This window comes from Mobula birostris, chromosome 10 (genome assembly GCF_030028105.1).
Source record: "Mobula birostris isolate sMobBir1 chromosome 10, sMobBir1.hap1, whole genome shotgun sequence".
In the NCBI taxonomy this organism is placed as follows: domain Eukaryota; kingdom Metazoa; phylum Chordata; class Chondrichthyes; order Myliobatiformes; family Myliobatidae; genus Mobula; species Mobula birostris.
In genome coordinates, this window is record NC_092379.1 from 137,440,981 (window position 1) to 137,459,064 (window position 18,084).

An 18,084-nucleotide genomic window follows, 5' to 3' on the forward strand; every position below is an offset into this window, starting at 1 on the left:
AGCATGCAGTCAGACTGACAGGAAGGGCAGGCAGATGACAGGACAAAATTGCAGCCAGCATGGTGAGTATCAGTGCATTAAGGATGCAGAATCAAAAGGAGTAACAAATACAGTACTCTGAGTTTTATATCTCAATCCATGGAGTATAAGAGATAAGGTGGATGATCTTGTTGCACTTTTACGGATTGTTGGGTATGATGTTGTCACCATCACAATGGCTGAATCGTGGCTGAAGGATGGTTGCGGTTGGAAGCTGAATGTCCAAGGTAATACATTGTATCAGAGGGATAGTAAGGTTGGCACAGGGGTTGGCTTGTCTCTGCTGGTAGAGAATGGCATCAAATCTTTAGAAAACTGCGACATAGGATTGGAAAATGTTGAAATCTTGTGGTTTGACTTAAGAATCTGCAACGGTAAAAGGACCATGACGGTAGTTATATACAGGCCTCCAAATGGTAGCTGGGATGTAGACTACAGATTACAATGGGAAATAGAAAAGGCGTGTCAAAAGGCCTAGGTTATGATAGTCATGGGACATGCAGGTAGATTGAGAAAATCAGGGTGGTAATGGATCTCAAGAGAGTGAATTTGTTGAATGCTTATGAGAGGGCTTTTTAGAGCAGTTTGTCATTGAGCCACCAGACCATAAGACCATAAAGCCATACTAAGGGATTAGCTATACTGGACTGAGTATGATGCAATAAACCAGAGGTAACTAGGAAGCTTACGGTTAAAAAAAAAAACCCTGAGGAGGCAGCGATCACAATATGATTTTCAACTTGAAATTTGATAGGGAGAAGGTAAAGTCTGACATATCAGTATTTCAGTGGAGTAAATGAAATTAGAGTGGGATGAGAGAGGAGTTGGCCAAAGTAAATTGGAAGGAGATGCAGGCAGGGATGACAGCAGAGCAGCAATGGCTTGAGTTTCTGGGAAAAATGAGGAAGGTGCAGGAGAAATGTACTCCAAAAACAAACAAATACTCAAATGGCAAAATAGTACAAATGTGGCTGACAAGCGAAATCAAAGGTAATGTAAAAGCAAAAGAGAGGGCAGACAACAAAGCAAAAATTAACAGGAAGATAGAGGGTTGTGAAACTTTTTAAAAACCTACAGAAAGCAACTAAAAGAATCATTAGGAGGGAAAAGATGAAATATGAAAGCAAGCTAGCAAACAATATCAAGGTGGACAGAAAAAGTTTTTCAAGTATATAAAAAATAAAAGAGAGATGAGAGTTGATATAGGACCACAAGAAAATGAGGCTGGAGAAATAATAACAGGGGATAAGGAGCTAGCAGATGAACTAAATGAGTATTTTGATCAACCTTCACTGTGGAAGACACGAGCAATGTGCCTAGTGTTAAAGGGTGTGAGAGAAGATACGTGAGGGCAGTTACTATTATAAGGGAGAAGGTGCTCAAAAAGCTGAAAAATCTAAAGGTACAAAAGCCAACTAGATCAGATGAACTGCACCCTAGTGTTCTAAAAGAGGTAGCAGTAGAGATTGTGGAGGCATTAGTAATGAGCTTTCAAGAATCATTGGACTCTGGCATGGTTCCAGAGGACTGGAAAATTGCATATGTTGCTCCACTCTTTAAAAAAGGAGGAAGGCAGCAGAAAGGAAATTACAGACCATTTAGCCTGTCCTCGGTGGTTGGGAAGATGTTGGAGTCAATTGTTAAGGATGAGGTTGGTGACATGGGACAAGATAGGACAAAGTCAGTGTGGTTTCCATGAGGGAAAATCTTGCCTGACAAATCTGTTGGAATTCTTTGAGGTGATTACAAGTAGGATAGATAAAGGGGGTGCAGTGGATGTTGTATACTTGGATTTTCAGATGGCCTTTGACAGGGTGCCACACATGAGGCTGCTTACCAAGTTAAGAGCCCATGGTATTACAGGGGAGTTACTGGCATGGTCTGAGCATTGGTTGATTGGTAAGAGGGAGCGAGTAGGAATAAAAGGAGCCTTTTCTGGATGGTTGCCAGTGATCAGTGGTGTTCCACAGGGTTCAGAGCTGGGACTACTTCTTTTTATGCTGTATATCAATGATTTAGATGATGGAATAGATCGCTTTGTTGCCAAGTGTGCAGATGATACAAAGATTGGTGGATGGGGGAAGGTACTGTTGAGAAAACAGGAAGGCTGCAGAAGGAGTTAGACAGATTAGGAGAATAGGCAAGAAAGTGGCAAATGAAACATAATGTTGGAAAATGCATGGTCACGCACTTTGGTAGAAGCAATAAATATGCAGGCTAGTTTGTAAATGGGGAGAACACTCAAAAATCTGAGATGCAAAGGGACTTGGGAGTCCTTGTGCAGAACACTCTAAAGGTTAACTTGCAGGTTGTGTCAGTGGTGAGGAAGGCAAATGCAATGTTAGCATGAATTTCAAGATGTCTAGAATATAAGAGCAGGGTTGTGATGCTGAGGCTTTATAAGGCACTGGTGAGACCTGACCTTGAGTATTGTGAACAGTTTTGGGCTCCATATCTAAGGAAAGTTGTGCTGGCATTGGAGAGGGTTCAGAACAAGTTCACAAGGATGATTCTGAGAATGAAAAGGTTATCAAATGAGGAACTTTTGATGGCTCTGCACCTCTACTCGCTGAAATTTAGAAGGATGAGGGGGGGGATCTCCGTGAAACCTTTTGAATGTTGAAAGGGCTAGACAGAGTAAATATGGAAAGGATGTTTGCCATGTTGGGGGAGTACTGGATAAGAGGGCACAGCCTCAGGATAAAGGAGTGTCCATTTAAAACAGAGAATTGGAGAAATTTCTTTAGCCAGAGGGTGGTGAATTTGTGGAATTTGTTCCCATAGGCAGCTGTGGAGGCCAGGTCATTGGGTGTACTTAAGGTGGAGATAGATAGGTTCTTGATTGACCACGGCAGCAAAGGTTACGGGGAGAAGGCCGGGTAGGGGGTCTGCGGAGGGAGGAAAAAATAAGGGATCAGCCATGATTGAATGCTGGAGCAGACTCAATGTGCCAAATGGCCTAATTCCACTCCTATGTCATATGGTCTCATGGATGTTACCTCACTACCCCACACCCAGATTGCAAACTTATTTTTTATTATTCATTTACTGGATGTGGGCATCACCAGTTAAGCCAGCATTTATTGCCCATCTCTAGTTGCCCTTGAGAAGGTGACGATGAGCTGCCTTCTTGAAACACTGCAGCCTGAGGTATAGGTATACCTACAGGAATCTCCTAGGAAGAGATTTTAAAGAAAACCTGAGAAGAACCCATCCAAGTAACCAGCCCTACTGCAAGATACCTGCCTCTAGTAAACTCTGGAGCCAGGGAATAAATAAGGAAAACTTACTTTCCATTTGTTCCCCAAGGAGACGGAACCTGCGAGGCTTTCGAGGAACTCTGCAACAGAGAAAACCACAAATGAAAATGCAGTAGAGGCCTGAGGCAGCTTTCTAAGCAAGTTGAGTGGGGGCTTCAAATTTGTTGTTTAGAGAAATCAGAATTGGATTGATTATCACCCTTTTACATCGCATGAAATATTTTGTCTTGCGGCAGTAGTACAGTGCAAGGGCATAAAATTACTCTAAATTATACAAAGCGAACAAAAAGTAATACTGGGGTTTATCATCACAACGTATGTTATGAAATTCATGATTCATCATAAAAATTACTCGTTGGGTTGAGTCCTCCACACAACTAACAACAGCACACTGATGATGTATCCTCGTATGGTGACGACACGTTTGCTAGCAAATTGCGAGTATTGGAAAAAACTCAACCCAACGATCAACCACCCAAGCTACACATTTTCTGAATTATTTCCATAAAAATTACTCAAAGCTACCAAGTCAATAAATAGTGCAAACGATAAATAACGAGGTAGTTCTCGTGGGTTCATTGATCGTTCAGAAATCTGATGACAGAGGGGAGACTGCTTCTAAATTGTTAAGTGTGTAGCTTTGAGCTCCTGTCTCTCCACCCCGATGGTTGTAATGGGAAAAGGCTATGACCCAGATGGTGAAGGTCCTTAACAATGGATGCCGCCTTCTTGTGGTACTGGCTGTTGAAGATGTGCTCAATGGTGGGGAAGCTTGTCGTCCGTGATCCAGCTGGCAAAGTCTACAACTCTCTGCAGCCTCTCACGATCCTCCATACCAAGTGCAACCTCCCCCACCATCGAGAACATCTGCAGAGACTCAGCAGCAGGATAAAAGTCCAAAACCCAATGGAGCACTGATTGGTGTGGGTTCTACTGCCAGATTAAATAAAATGAATAAAGCATCTTTGCTCTGATCTTCCACACATCAACATCACCAAACACAATTCTGAGGTCACGGTTAACTTGCCTGCAACTTGTAATGCTGGCACTTCAGATGGGGGAAGCGTATGCTTGCCGTGATTCTAGCCTCTAAATAAGGCACTTGAGTATAAATGTGCAGGCTCAGATCCCAGTGCTACATCAAAAGGAGGGGCTGGTGTCTTCGGATGAAATGTTAAACCAAGATTGTCTGTTTGCAAGTAACGATATCCCACGGCATTCCCTTGAAGTAGAGCAGGGGGATTATCCCTGCTGTCCAACAATTAATTATCGCTGAAAAGGAGCAGGAGGCAGGAGACACAGGAGACAGAAGGCCCACACTGCAAGGTTCAATAACAGCTTCTTCTCTGCCACCATCAGCTTCTTGAACCGAGCTGAAAAACTCGAACATTACCGTGGGCTGTTCTCTCTCTCTCTCTCAACTTGCAATAATGTTGTTATGTTTGTGTTGTTATGTATAATTTATGTTAACTTAAGTTTATGCAATTGATGTTTGTCATGTTTCTAATATACTATGCTGCTGCTGCAGAGAGCTAATTTTCATGACATTTATACCCTGACAATAAACTCGAACTTGAACATTTCTGGTACAAATTAATACACAAAATGCTAGAAGATCTGAACAAGTCAGGCATCATCTACAAGGGAAGTAAACAGTCAATAGAAACAAATTTCTCCCTTCTCCTTTCTAGTGCTGATGAAGGGCCTCAGCCTGAAAGGTGACTATTTATTCCCCTCCACTGATGTTGCCTGACCTGCTGAGTTCCTTCGGTGTGTGTTTTGTGTGTGTCGCTCTGAATTTCCAGCATCTGCAGAACCGCTCATGTTTATGGAACAAATGAACTGGTCATTGTTATACAGCTGTTATTTTGTGGCAGCTTCCTATGCAGACATTTTCTTTGTATTCTCTACGATACAACACAGGTCACAATTTACAAGGTTGCCATTGGTTGGACAAGTTTGATGAGGTCTAAACACTTAAACATTTCTTTCTTTAATGACAGTACTTTGCTTCAGATAATTAACCAGAGGTTCTGTGGTCAATGGAACCAATAAATCTGGTACTATGTAGGCACGCAACTGAAAATATCAATGAATAATGTTGGAGACAGGGCACCATTGTGAGTGTCCTGTCTAGCTACGTTATTGTGTGGTACGGAAGACGCAAGACATCAGATTGCAAGACCCTACAGAGGATAGTACAAACCACTGAGATAATCATCAGGGCATCCCTGCCTCCTATTTGTGATACTTGCCAGGAGTGTTACAGACAAAGGGCACAAAACTTTGCTGAGGATCCCTACCACCCATCCCACAATCTCTTTGACCCACTACCATCAGGAAGGAGGTACTGAAGCATCAGGTCTAAGACTGCCAGACTGGGTAACAGCTACTTCCCTCAGGCTGTGAGACTAATGAATACTTTGCCACTACCAAATTCTCGTCACTAGGACAACAAGTTGTTTACTGCATGCTCTTATTATTTACTGTTTACCTGTGCTGCATGCCTTTTGAATTATTTATTAGCTTATTTATGTTATTTTTTTGGTTTTTGTGCTGTACGTGATATATGTTCTGTGGATGCACTGTGGTCTGGAGGAACATCATTTCATTTGGGTGTACAGTCAGATGGTAATAAACTCGAACTTGAAATTGAGACTTATTTTACAAACTGGCTAGCTCATTCTCTGTGGGAAATAACTGTGTGGTTGTCTCTGAGTGACCTCTGCAGTGGTGTGTGAACTACTTATTCCTGACAATAATCACCCCAAGATGAAAGACCCAGAGATGCTTTCAGGGAATAGAATATAGAACAATAAGCACAGGAAAGGGCCATTCTGCCCATTATATTGTTCTAGATTAAACCAGTAATTAAATGCACAACTAAACTAGTACCTTCTGCCTACAAAATGTCCATACCCCTCCATTCTCTGCACATTCATTAGCCTGTCTAAGAGCCTCTTAAATGCCTCTGTCTTATCTAACTCCAAAATAACCCCTGACAGCGCACTCCAGGCACCAATAACTCTCTGTGTAAAAAAAAATCTGTCCCCAACGCTTCCTTTGAAATTACTGCTTTCAACCCCCTAGTATTAGACATTACAACCTTGGAAGGAAGACATTGTCTGTGCACTCTATCTATGCCCTTCATAATCTTATAAACCTCTATCAGATCTCCCCTCAGCCTCCACCACTCCAAAGAAAACAACCTAAGTTTGTCTGACCACTTCTTACAGCATATGCCCGCTAATCCAAGCAACATCCTGGTAGACTTCTTCTGACCCACTCCCAAACCCCCCAACATACTCCCTATAATTGTGGGGGAGGGGAGGAGACCAGAAATGAATGCAATACTCCAGATGTGATATTTTCGTATTCCCGCTTTTGCACTGCATTATTCTGTGACAACTCGAAGTTTAAAGTTTACAGTTCAAGGTAAACTGATTCTCAAAGTACATATACAGTGGCATGCAAAGGCTTGGGCACCCTGATCAAAATTTCTGTTACTGAAGTCGTGCCCTCTTGTCCTAGACTCCCCTACCATGGGAAATAACTTTGCCATGTCTAATCTGTTCAGGCCTTTTCACATTCCGAATGTTTCTCTGAGATTCGGAGAATCTGTCCTGGGCCCAGTATGTAAGTGCAATTATAATGAAAGCATGGCAGCGCCTCTAACTCCTTAAGAGTTTGTGACGATTTGGCATGACATTTAAACCTTTGACAAACGTCTATAGATGTGTGGTGGAGAGTATATTGACTAGTTGCCTCACAGCCTGGTATGGAAACATCAATTACTTATGGTCTTATGCTCTAAATTATACCACCAGGAATTTAGAGTTGCTGGTCCTCTCCACCGCTGATTTCTTGATGAGGGCTAGCTCATTGGCCTCCAGTTTTCTCTCCCTACTGAAGTCAATAATCAACTGTTTGGTCTTGTTAACATTGAGTGAGAGGTTGTTGTTGTCGGACCACTCAAGCAGATTTTTAACCTCCCTCTTATTTGCTGATTTGTCACCACCTTTGATTTGGCCAACAACAGTGGTGTTTTTGGCATGCTTAAGTATGGTATTGGAGCTATGTGTAGCCTCGCATAGGTATAAAATGAGAAGAGTAGGGGGCCAAGCTCACAGCCTTATGATGCACCTGTGCTGAGGGAGATTGTGGAGGAGATATTGTTGTCAATCTGAACTGGCTGAGGTCTGCAAGTGAGGAAATCCAGGATCCAATTGCATAAGGAGCTAACGAGGCCAAGGTCTTGAAGTCCATTGATTAGTTTTGAGGGGATGACAGTATTGAATGCTGAGTTGTAGTCAATGAAGAGCATCCGGATGTATGTATTTTCACTGTCCAGATGTTCCAGGATTGAGAGAAGAACCATTGGAATGGAATTTGCAGTGGACCTCTTGCGATGGTAGGCAAATTGGAGCGGATCCAAGTTACTTCTCAGGCAGGAGTTAATATGTTTCACCACCAACCTCTCAAAGCACTTCATTGCTGTGGATGTAAGTAATACTGGACGATCGTCATTGAGGTAGGTTATCATGCCCTTCTGAGACAGTGGTATAATTGAAGCCTGTATGAAGCCGCTGGGCAGCTCAGACGACTGAAGTGGGAGGTTAAAGATCTCAGTGAACACTCCAGCCAGTTGGACAACACAGGTCTTTAGCACTCAGTCAGGTACTCATCTGGGCTGGATGCTTTCCGAGGGTTTATGCTCCTGAAGGAAGCTCTAATGTTGGCTTTAGGAATCAAAATTACAGGATCATTGGGGATGTGTGAGTTTCTGAAGGTTCCTCCATGTTTTGCTGGCAAAAGAGGGCACAGAAGTCATTGAGCTCATCTGGAAGCAGAGCCTTGTTGCCACCTATGTCACTTGGTTTCACTTTGTAAGATGTGATAGCGTTCATATCCACCACAGCTTTTGAGCATCCTTTATTGATTCAAGTTTGATCTGGAATGCACACTTTCTCTATGAGATGTGAAGTAGCAATTCCAGAAATCAGGAGCCACTTGTTTAAAGATTTCTAATTTCTCTATTACCTCATTCTTGAGGAAATGTGATCATAATCTGAGGAAATCCTGAGCAATTGATATTGTGCCACAACCCTGCATATTTTGATGGGATCTGAGATAGGAAAATTAAATATTCTTTTACCACTTAAGTTGTATTACTAGTTAGATTAGAATAGATGACTTTGGGCAGATTTGATACTTGCTGCTTGGGTGGAGTGCAAGGTGTGAGTCTGCACGAAAGCTCACAAGGTTCAAGGCATTAAACAAGTTGTCTGGACAGACTCTCGTGGATTTGGAGAGGGCTATGTGAGGAGCTGGTGTTATTGAGCTGTTTACCATTGAAGGAATTGTTACCCCTTCTCTATTGGTCTGGAGAAGCATTGGGGGGCTCTCTTTGAAATTGTGCGACCACTCGAGTCGAATATGATGTTCTCCTAAGGGGCTGTCTATTTGAGAGAATCTAGAGGCCAATTCGGGGTCCACATGTCCTGGTACAGTGTGGCTAAGTGTACGTGTTGGCTATGGTCAGTGGTTGGGTCTTTTGGTTTGTCAATCTCTCCATTTATAGTTGCCACTTGTTCTCTGTGCCAAAGCAAAGTTCGTTCTTATGTAGCACAGCTCCCTCTTGAACAAATTTTCCAACAGGAACACAGATGTATAGAATCATATAGCACAGATAGAGGTTCTTTGATGCACTGAGTGCAAACTGACCATCAAGCACTCATTTACACTAATCCAAAACTAATCCATTTAATTCACAGCACAGTTCAACCGGCTACCTCCAGATACTACCATTCATTTACACTCAGTGGGCACTTTATTAGGTACGCCTGCTCATTAATGCAAATCTCCAATCAGCCAATCATGTGGCAGCAGCTCAATGTATGGAAGTATGCAGTCATAGTCTACATGTTCAGTTGTTTTTCAGAACAGCTATCAGAATGGGCAATAAATATAATCTAAGTGATTTTGACCATGGAATGATTGTTGGTGCCAGATGGGATGGATTGAGTATCTCAGAAATTGCTGATCCCCAGAGATTTTCACGCACTCATTCTCAAGATTTTACAGAGAATTGTGTGAAAAACAAAAAAAAAAAATCAAGTGAAAATCCTGTGGGTGAAAATGCCTTGTTAATAAGAGAGATAAGAGGAGAATGCTGGACTGGCTCAAGTGACAGGAAGGCAACAGTAACTCAAGTAACCATGTGTTACAATAATAATGATCAGAAGAGTATCTCTGAATGCACAACACATAGAACCTTGAAGTGGATGGGCTGCAGCAGCAGAAGACCATGAACATACACTCAATGGCTATTTTATGAGGTACAGGAGGTATTGAAAAAGTGGCCACTGAGTGTATACATGGAGCTAATTTACAATGGCCAGTTAAATCTACCAACCCATACATTTCCCACTGTGTAACACAAGAGCGACATGTTGGCATAACACTTAACAGCACCAGCAACCATGTTTCATTTTCTACCGCTGCCTGTAAAGAGTTTGTACGTTCTCCAGTTTCCTCCCACATTCCAAAAACGTAGGAGTTAGCAATAGCAGGTTGTGGGCATGGTATGTTTTATTTCTATGCATTTTTATCGATTTAGTGATACAACACAGTAATAGGCTCGTCTGGCCCACTGACCTTGCATTGCCCAATTATACCCATGTACTAGTTAACCAACTAACTCGTATGACTTTGGAATGCGGGAGGGAACCAGAGCACCCAAAGGAAATCCACGTCATCACAGGGAGAACGTACAAACTCCTTACAGAGAGCAGCGGAATTGAAATCTGCTGGTGATGCAAAGGGATTACGCTAACCTTGATGCCACTGTGCCGGAAGTATGATGACACTTGTGGGCTGCCCACAGCAGATCATCAGACTGTGTTCACCATTGACACAAACAACACATGCTCCCCTACCTACCTACCTTCCCCCTCACCAGGCTTCACCTATCACCTTCTACCTTGTACTTCTTCGCCTCCCCTCACATCTTATTCTGGTTTCTTCCTCTCCCTTTCCAACCCTGATGAAACACTGACTGTATATTCCTCTCCATAGACGCTGCCTGACTTGCTGAGTTCCTCCAGCTGTTTGTGTGTTACTATGTGTTTCACTGTGTGTTTCAGTGTTTTGATGTTCATTCATTGTTGTAGGATCACGATCCTTCCATGACCATGCTGTGTACATACATCTATTGATGCTTCTGGACACACCTTCAGTGATGTTCCTGGAATCATCGGGTGTTTTGGGTCTTTCAACATCATACAACCTCCTCCAGGTGATCTAGCCGGGGCTGATCAGACCCCAGCTTGTGTCCAGATGGCTAGCTACTTATGACTCCATGGCTCCCTTCTTTTGAGTCACAGCCATCTTGAGGCCCTCTCTGCCGCATCAGTGGTACTGCAATGGCTCTCCTCTTCCTCTCTCCCTCGATGCCCAAAATGCTGAAGGCTCTAACTAAAGAATGGGCCACAAATCCCTTACAACCAACCTTCACTGGGAGACACCTCGCTCTCCATCCAGCCTGCTGACAGTTGCTGACCAGTCCTGCTTACTTAGAGAGCTTCCTTTCAAAGGCCTCTTCCAAGCTATCTTCCCATGGGACTGTCAGCTCCAGCAGCACCACTTGCTTAGACACTAGGACAATGTCTGGTCGCAGGGTGGTGGCCCCAATAGGGTTGGGGAACTTCAGCTGCCCTTCGAGGTCCACCAACAGCTGCCAGTCCCTTGCAGAGGTCGGAATGCCCGCAGATGTATGATCACGATTCTTCTATGACCATGATTGTTCTTGGCAAATTTTTCTACAGAAGTGGTTTGCCATTGCCTTCTTCTGGGCAGTGTCTTTACAAGACAGGTGACCCCAGCCATTATTAATACTCTTCAGAGATTGTCTGCCTGGTGTCAGTGATCGCATAACCAGGACTTGTGGTATGCACCAGCTGCTCATATGACCATCCACTATCTGCTCCTATAGCTTCACGAGACCTTGATTGGGGGGCTAAGCAGGTTCTACACCTTACCCAAGGATGACCTGCAGGCTAGTAGGGAGAACGAGTGCCCTACACCTCCCTCAGTAGACACGTGTCTCCACCCACCACCCAGTTTTGATGTACATGTGAGAAATAAAGTTAATTTATCTCCTTACAATTTTTGCTTTGTGGAAGATATAGGAGCACTCAGAGGAATTCCTTGTGATCACAGGGAGAGCAGGCAAACGCCAAGCTAACAGGGACTGAAGTCAGGAGTGAACTATCGCACAGTACGGTAGCATAACGGTTAGCACAGCGTTTTACAGTACTGGCGACCCGGCTTTAATTCCCGCTGCTGCCAAAAAGGAGCTTGTATGTTCTGCCTGTGACTGTGTGGGTTTCCCCGGAGTGCTCCAGTTTCCTCCCACAGTCCAAAGACATGCTGCTTGGTAGGGTAATTTGTAATTGTAAAGTGAACCATGGTTAGGCTAGGGTTAAGTTAGGAGATTGTTGGGCAGCACAGCTTGAAGTGCCAGAAGGGCCTATTCCATATCGTATCTCATCAATAAGTAAATAAGTTGTGCCTCTGTGTCACCAAAGGGCACGTCCAGAATTTGTTAAAACTTTACAAGTGTAATCTTCACCACAGGAAGTCTCTCAACCGATTGTTGAAGAACAAATGAAATCTGCTTGATTGGTTTTGAAGCATTTCAGGTCTGACCTCAAGGCCTGGTTTGATTAATAGGTCCTATCTCAAACAATTTTCAAATGAACCAAAGGCAAAACATGGAGACAATTTTTCTTCCAAAGCAATGAAATGTTACAAACTGGAATGCACTGCTTGGACAGCTGGTGGAAAAAGCTCAAATAGATTTCCAGTCACAAACGAGAGAAAATCTGCAGCTGCTGGAAATCCGAGCATCACACACAAAATGCTGGAGCAACTCGATAGGTCAGGCAGCATCCATGGAAAAAGAGTACAGTCGACATTTCGGGCCAAGACCCTTTATCAGGAAGGGTTTCGGCCCGAAACTTCAGCTGTATTCTTTTCCATAGATGCTGCCTGGCCTGCAGAGTTCGTTCAGCTTTTTGTGTGTGTTGAAATAGATTTCCAAAGTGAATTGAATATGTGTTAGAACTGCAAAACGATACATACAGGGGGAAAGGGAAGGGGTGTAGGGTGGAGGGAGCACAGGATTCATTGGATGATTAATTCAATGAACTGTCCCACCTTTGGATAGGGGAGAGGGTGATAGTCAAATGGTCTTGCATCTTCACACAACTTCCATCCTTCCCTCTCCTTCATGGTCCACAGTCCTCTCAGATTATATTCCTTCTTCTTTAGCTCTTCATCTCTTACATCTATTACTTCCCAGCTTCTTACTTCATCACCCTTCCCTCCCCCACCCTCCCCCAACTAACTTCCCGCTCACCACCATTCTGTGTGCATGTTACATCTCTATCAAATTACCTCTCATCTTTCTTCACTACAAAGAGAAAATTCCTCCATGTACAAGGGTTTATTCCGTGTTCCACTGATGTACAGTTAAGGGTTGGCAAGTTGTCGAGTAGGCATGCCATGTTGGTGTCGGAAGCATGGAGACATTTGTGGACGGCTCCCAGTACATCCTGGGATGTGTTGGTCCTTGACATACAGTGGCATGCAAAAGTTTGGGCACCCCTGGTCAAAATTTCTGTTACTGTGAACAGTTAAGTGAGTAGAAGATGAACTGATCTCCAAAAGTCATAAAGTTAAAGATGAAACGTTCTTTTCAACATTTTAAGCAAGATTAGTTTATTATTTTTGTTTTGTACAATTTTAGAGTGAAAAAAAGGAAAGAAGCACCATGCAAAAGTTTGGGCACCCCAAGAGACTTAAGCTCTCAGATAACTTTTACCAAAGTTTCAAACCTTAAGTAGCTTGTTAGGGCTATGGCTTGTTCACAGTCATTGTTAGGAAAGGCCAGGTGATACAAATTTCGAAGCTTTATAAATACCCTAACTCCTCAAACCTTGCCCCAACAATCAGCAGCCAAGAAAACTTTCCAAGGGAACTGCTCGTAGGATTGCTAGAAAGGCAAATCAAAACCCCCGTTGGATTGCAAAAGACCTTCAGGAAGATTTAGCAGACTCTGGAGTGGTGGTGCACGGTTCTACTGTGCAGCGACACCTGCACAAATATGACCTTCATGGAAGAGTCATCAGAAGAAATAAACAACAGAAGAAATAAACAAGTCCTGTGAACTGACTAAGTTAAAATAGAACTTCTTGGGCGCAATGAGCAAAGGTATGTTTGGAGAAAAAAGGGTGCAGAATTTCATGAAAAGAACACCTCTCCAACTGTTAAGCACGGGGGTGGATCGATCACACTTTGGGTTTGTGTTGTAGCCAGTGACACGGAGAACATTTCACTGGTAGAGGGAAGAATGAATTCAATTAAATACCAGCAAATTCTGGAAGCAAACATCACACCGTCTGTAAAAAAGCTGAAGATGAAAAGAGGATGGCTTCTACAACAGGATAATGATCCTAACACACCTCAAAATCCACAATGGACTACCTCAAGAGGCTCAAGCTGAGCCCAAACTTTTGCTTCGGGCCCTTTCCCTTTTTTGTTATTTTGAAACTGTGAAAGACGGAAATAAAAAAGTAACCTTGCTTAAAATATTAAAGAAGTGGGTCATCTTTAACTTCCTGCCTTTTAGAAATCAGGTCATCTTTTACTTGCTTAGCTATTCACAGTAACAGAAATTTTGACAAGGGGTGCCCAAGCTTTTGTATGCCAGTGTACATGATGCTTTTTACTGTTAGTTTTAATGTACAAAGCTAATCATTGTCTAGAGCAGGGGTTCCTAACCTTTTTAAGGCCATGTAGTCCTACCATTAACCAAGTGGTCCGTGGATCATAGGTTGGGAGCCCCGATCTAAAGGGTGAGGATCAATGACTTCTCTCCTCAGGCACAAATGACTAACTGCGGTTCCTAATGTTCTTGATAGCTGAAGAACTAATTCAAAATGAAACATTCTGCTTGGATCACAGTTATGAATAATTGGCAAAGTCTGCAGCTTTTTAAGTATTCATTCTGAGACTTGTTCCAAACATAACAATAAGGAGGTGATTAAACAGCCAAAAGGAGCAACTGCATTTGGGAAATCTTTGCATCAGTTGGAGTGTAATGTACTGAAAATCACAAAACACAATACAGAGGACACTTTAACCATTTCTGCCGTTGTGTTTGACAAGAAATCCTGAAAAGCCGAAGTCAATAGAGAGCAGAGTTTTCAGAATGGATTCAAGGAAACATTAAACTATTGCAAAGCCCCAGAGGCTTATTACAGAGAGAGGCATCTTTCAGCAGAGAACGCAAGTAATTAAAAATGTTACGGGATGCTTGGCAGGAGTGTATTCAGAGCATACTGAGCAACCCAGATTGGGTGACAGAAGGCTTGGTGAAAAAATCGGTTTAAGATAGAGATGGGTAGTGAGGGGATGTACATAGGAGATTCTGCAGATGTTGGAAATCCACAGCAAGACACACACAAAATGCGGGAGGAACTCAGCAGGTCAGGAAGCATCCATGGAAATGAACAAACAGTCAATGACTCAGGCTGAGATGCTCAGGACTGGAAAGGAAGGGAGAAGATGCCAGAATAAGATGGTGGGGGAAGGGGTGGGAGCATAAGCTAGAAGGTGATAGGTGAGGCCAGGTGGATGCAGGAAGGGGTGAAGAAAGAAACTGGGAGGTGATAAGTGGAAAATGCAAAGGGCTGGAGAATAGAGGTTATGAAGTTTTGGAAGGTTCCCAGAGCTTAAGGCTCCGGCACCCAAAGGCGCATTGCCAACAGTGGAATAATGATACGTCCAGTAATAGGGGTGAGCAGATCTGGCAGAACTTTACAGGGTGAGGGATCACTCACTTCAGAAGTGGAAAATGACATGATTTCTGAAAGTGAAGTTTAGTCGGGTCAGTACGCTGGGGAGATCGAAGCCCAGTGTCTGCAGGTCTGAGTCCATGTCCACTGGAGGAATGGGACTGACGCCTGTCTGAAGAATGTGCTTGGGTAAGAGGGAGAAACAGGCCTGTTTTTATTGTTCGCAACACACACAAAACGCAAGTTAGGCAGCGTCTACAGAAAAGAACAAGCAGTCGACATTTCGGGCCCAGACTGTTCTTCAGGATTGGAAAGGTTTGGGGGAGGGAAAGGAGGCTAAAAGGTGATAGGTGAAGCTAGGTGGATGGGAAAGTTCAAGGGCTGGAGAGGAAGGAATCTGATAGGAGAGGAGAGTGGACCATAGGAGAATGGGAAGGGGGGGGGGGAATCCAGGGGGAGGTGATAGGCAGGTGAGGAAAAGAGGTAAGAAGGGAGCCAAAATGGGGAATTAAAGAAGAAGGAAGGGGAGGGTGGAAATTAACAGAAGTTATAGAAATCTGTGTTCTTGCTGTTGTTGTTTTGTTGTTTGCTGGGTTATTCTGCTGAGCATTGTAGGCATGCTACATTGGCATAGGAACATGTGGTGGCACATGTGGGCTTCCCCCAGTATACCTTCAGCTGTGTTGGTTGTTAACACAAGCGACACATGTCACTGTATGTTTTGATAAAGACGTAACAAATCAACTTGAATTTTCAATCTTAATTACATGTTCAGTACTGGAGGTGAGCAGATTTCTCAGAACCTTATAGGGAGAGGAATCGCTCACTTAGGGAGAAGAAAATAATGTGATTTCTGAAAGTGTGGTTTTGTCAGGCTGAAGACAACTTCAGTCAGCAAGCTTTAGCAGGACAGTGTAAACTAAGATTTGGGCCACAGAATTCTGGATGATTTCCAGTTTATGCCTATGGCAACCACTTGCTATTTCAAGATTAATACCATTACCCCATTCTCTCCGCACTGGATTGTGTATTTTGTTTTAAATACACATCCATTTCTCGCTTAAAAGATGCAACTGTATCTGTCTCAACTCTTCCCTGTGGCAAAGCATTGTACGCTTCAATAAGTCTGCATGTAAACAAGCTTTTCCTAGTGCTTTGTTCTGTTTCCTGATAATAAATTTAAAATTGATCATTTCTTGTCACTGATACACTGCGCAACCCCCCCCCCCACCCGACCAGAGGGAGCAGTTTATCATTTTTGATCTATCAAAGCAACACATAATTTTTAATAAAGCAACGCGCACTAAAGCTCCTCTAATCTCTATTGGAAACAGACTGAGCAACTGAAATCTACAAAGATGTTGCTTCAGATGGGGAACGGTATAAAAAAATTTCTCCAGATCTACAGATCTGCATGTGTGGAATGAGCTGCAAGCGGACATGGTGGATGGGGGCTCGATTGCAGCACTTAAGAAAAGATTGGCACAGTCCATGGATGGGAAGGGTACAGAGGGCTATGCTTTAGGCGCGAGTCGACGGTGCTAAGCAGAATAACAGTTCAGCATGGGCTAGATGGGCCAAAGGGTCTGTTTTTGTGCTGTTGTGCTCTATGATTCTGCAGATGTACGATGGAGAGCACTCTGGCTGGTTCCAATGCACAGGATCGAAAGAGGTTGCCAGCTCGGCCAGCACCATCACTGGCACAATCCTCAAAGCTCAGCTGATACCCACCCCCCCCCCCACCACCTGTAAACTCACTTTCAAGGCCTTTGCAACTCATGTTCGTTGTAATACTTTTTGTTATTATTTGCACGAGTTGCCTTCTTTTAAAAATTGGATTTTTGTACGGTTTTTTCATAAATTTTATTGTACTTCTGTATTTCCCCGTAAATGCTGCAAGAAAATGAATCTGAAGGTGACAAACATGCACTTTCATATTAAATTTACTTTGAATTTTGAACCTCCCACACCATCAAAGATATCTTCATAAGACAGTGCCTCAGGAGGGTGTCTTCCATCATTAAAGACCCTCACCATCCAAGATAGGCCCTCTTCGTTCGGGAGGAGGTACAGGAGCCTTAAGATCTCCACTGAACATTTTAGGAACAGCTTTTTCCTCTCAACCATCAGATTTCTGTATGCTTCATGATTTGATAATCCTTGTTGAACTTTTTAAATTTTAACTTATAGTAACTTCTAATGCCTTGCACTGTCTGTAGCCAGAAGACAAATTTTACGACACGTCCGTGATAATAAACCTGAATTTGATTCTGACACTGCAACCATCACCACTGTCAAAGATAAAAGTACTTCATTGGCTTGGGGTTGCTTTCAGATGCTCTGGAATAAATGTAAAGGGTTCAATAGAATAATGCAAGATTATATTTTCATAATAACCTCCTTTACAGGAAACAATTTCTTACTTAGTGTTCATCCCTAGAAAAGCAGGATCTGTCTCTGACAGTTTTTACCCCTAATTGGATCTGAGTGAATGACAGAGTTAAGGCAGATGACGAAGACTCCCTACAGTGATAACTGACTCAGATGAAATTACCTTAAAATATTCCATCAAGGATCGGGAATATTTCATGGCGTGATCTTTCTTAAGTCGGAACATCCTCAAGTAGAGAAGTGACAAGCATCGGTAACTAGATTTAATTAGAGAAAATCCGTTAGGCTAAGCACTCGAACAATGCAATTTATGTCAACAATGCATTTGATATTAGATTGGTGAAGAATGTAAGACCATAAGATACAGAAACAAATTCAGGCTATTCAGCCCATTGAGCCTGCTCCACCATTCAATCATTGCTAATTATTTTAGAGAACCCCACTCTTCTCATTACCTTTACCATTATCACCCTGTGCTGTGTCCATAAGACCACAGGACCATAGGATATAGAAGCAGAATTAGGTCATTTGGC

General features: G+C 43.0%; 1 protein-coding gene across 7 annotated transcripts in view; it reads right to left on the reverse strand.

The window, feature by feature from the left end:
• aff2 (AF4/FMR2 family, member 2) overlaps positions 1-18,084 on the reverse strand; it is a 703,805-nt gene that overhangs the window by 22,346 nt on the left and 663,375 nt on the right. For all 7 annotated transcript variants that reach the window (XM_072271046.1, XM_072271044.1, XM_072271049.1 and 4 more), the window contains 2 exons: positions 17,715-17,808; positions 3,330-3,379 (listed from right to left, as the gene is read on the reverse strand). In XM_072271046.1, coding sequence (XP_072127147.1) covers positions 3,330-3,379; positions 17,715-17,808 — 144 coding nt within the window. The remainder of the gene's footprint in view (positions 1-3,329; positions 3,380-17,714; positions 17,809-18,084) is intronic.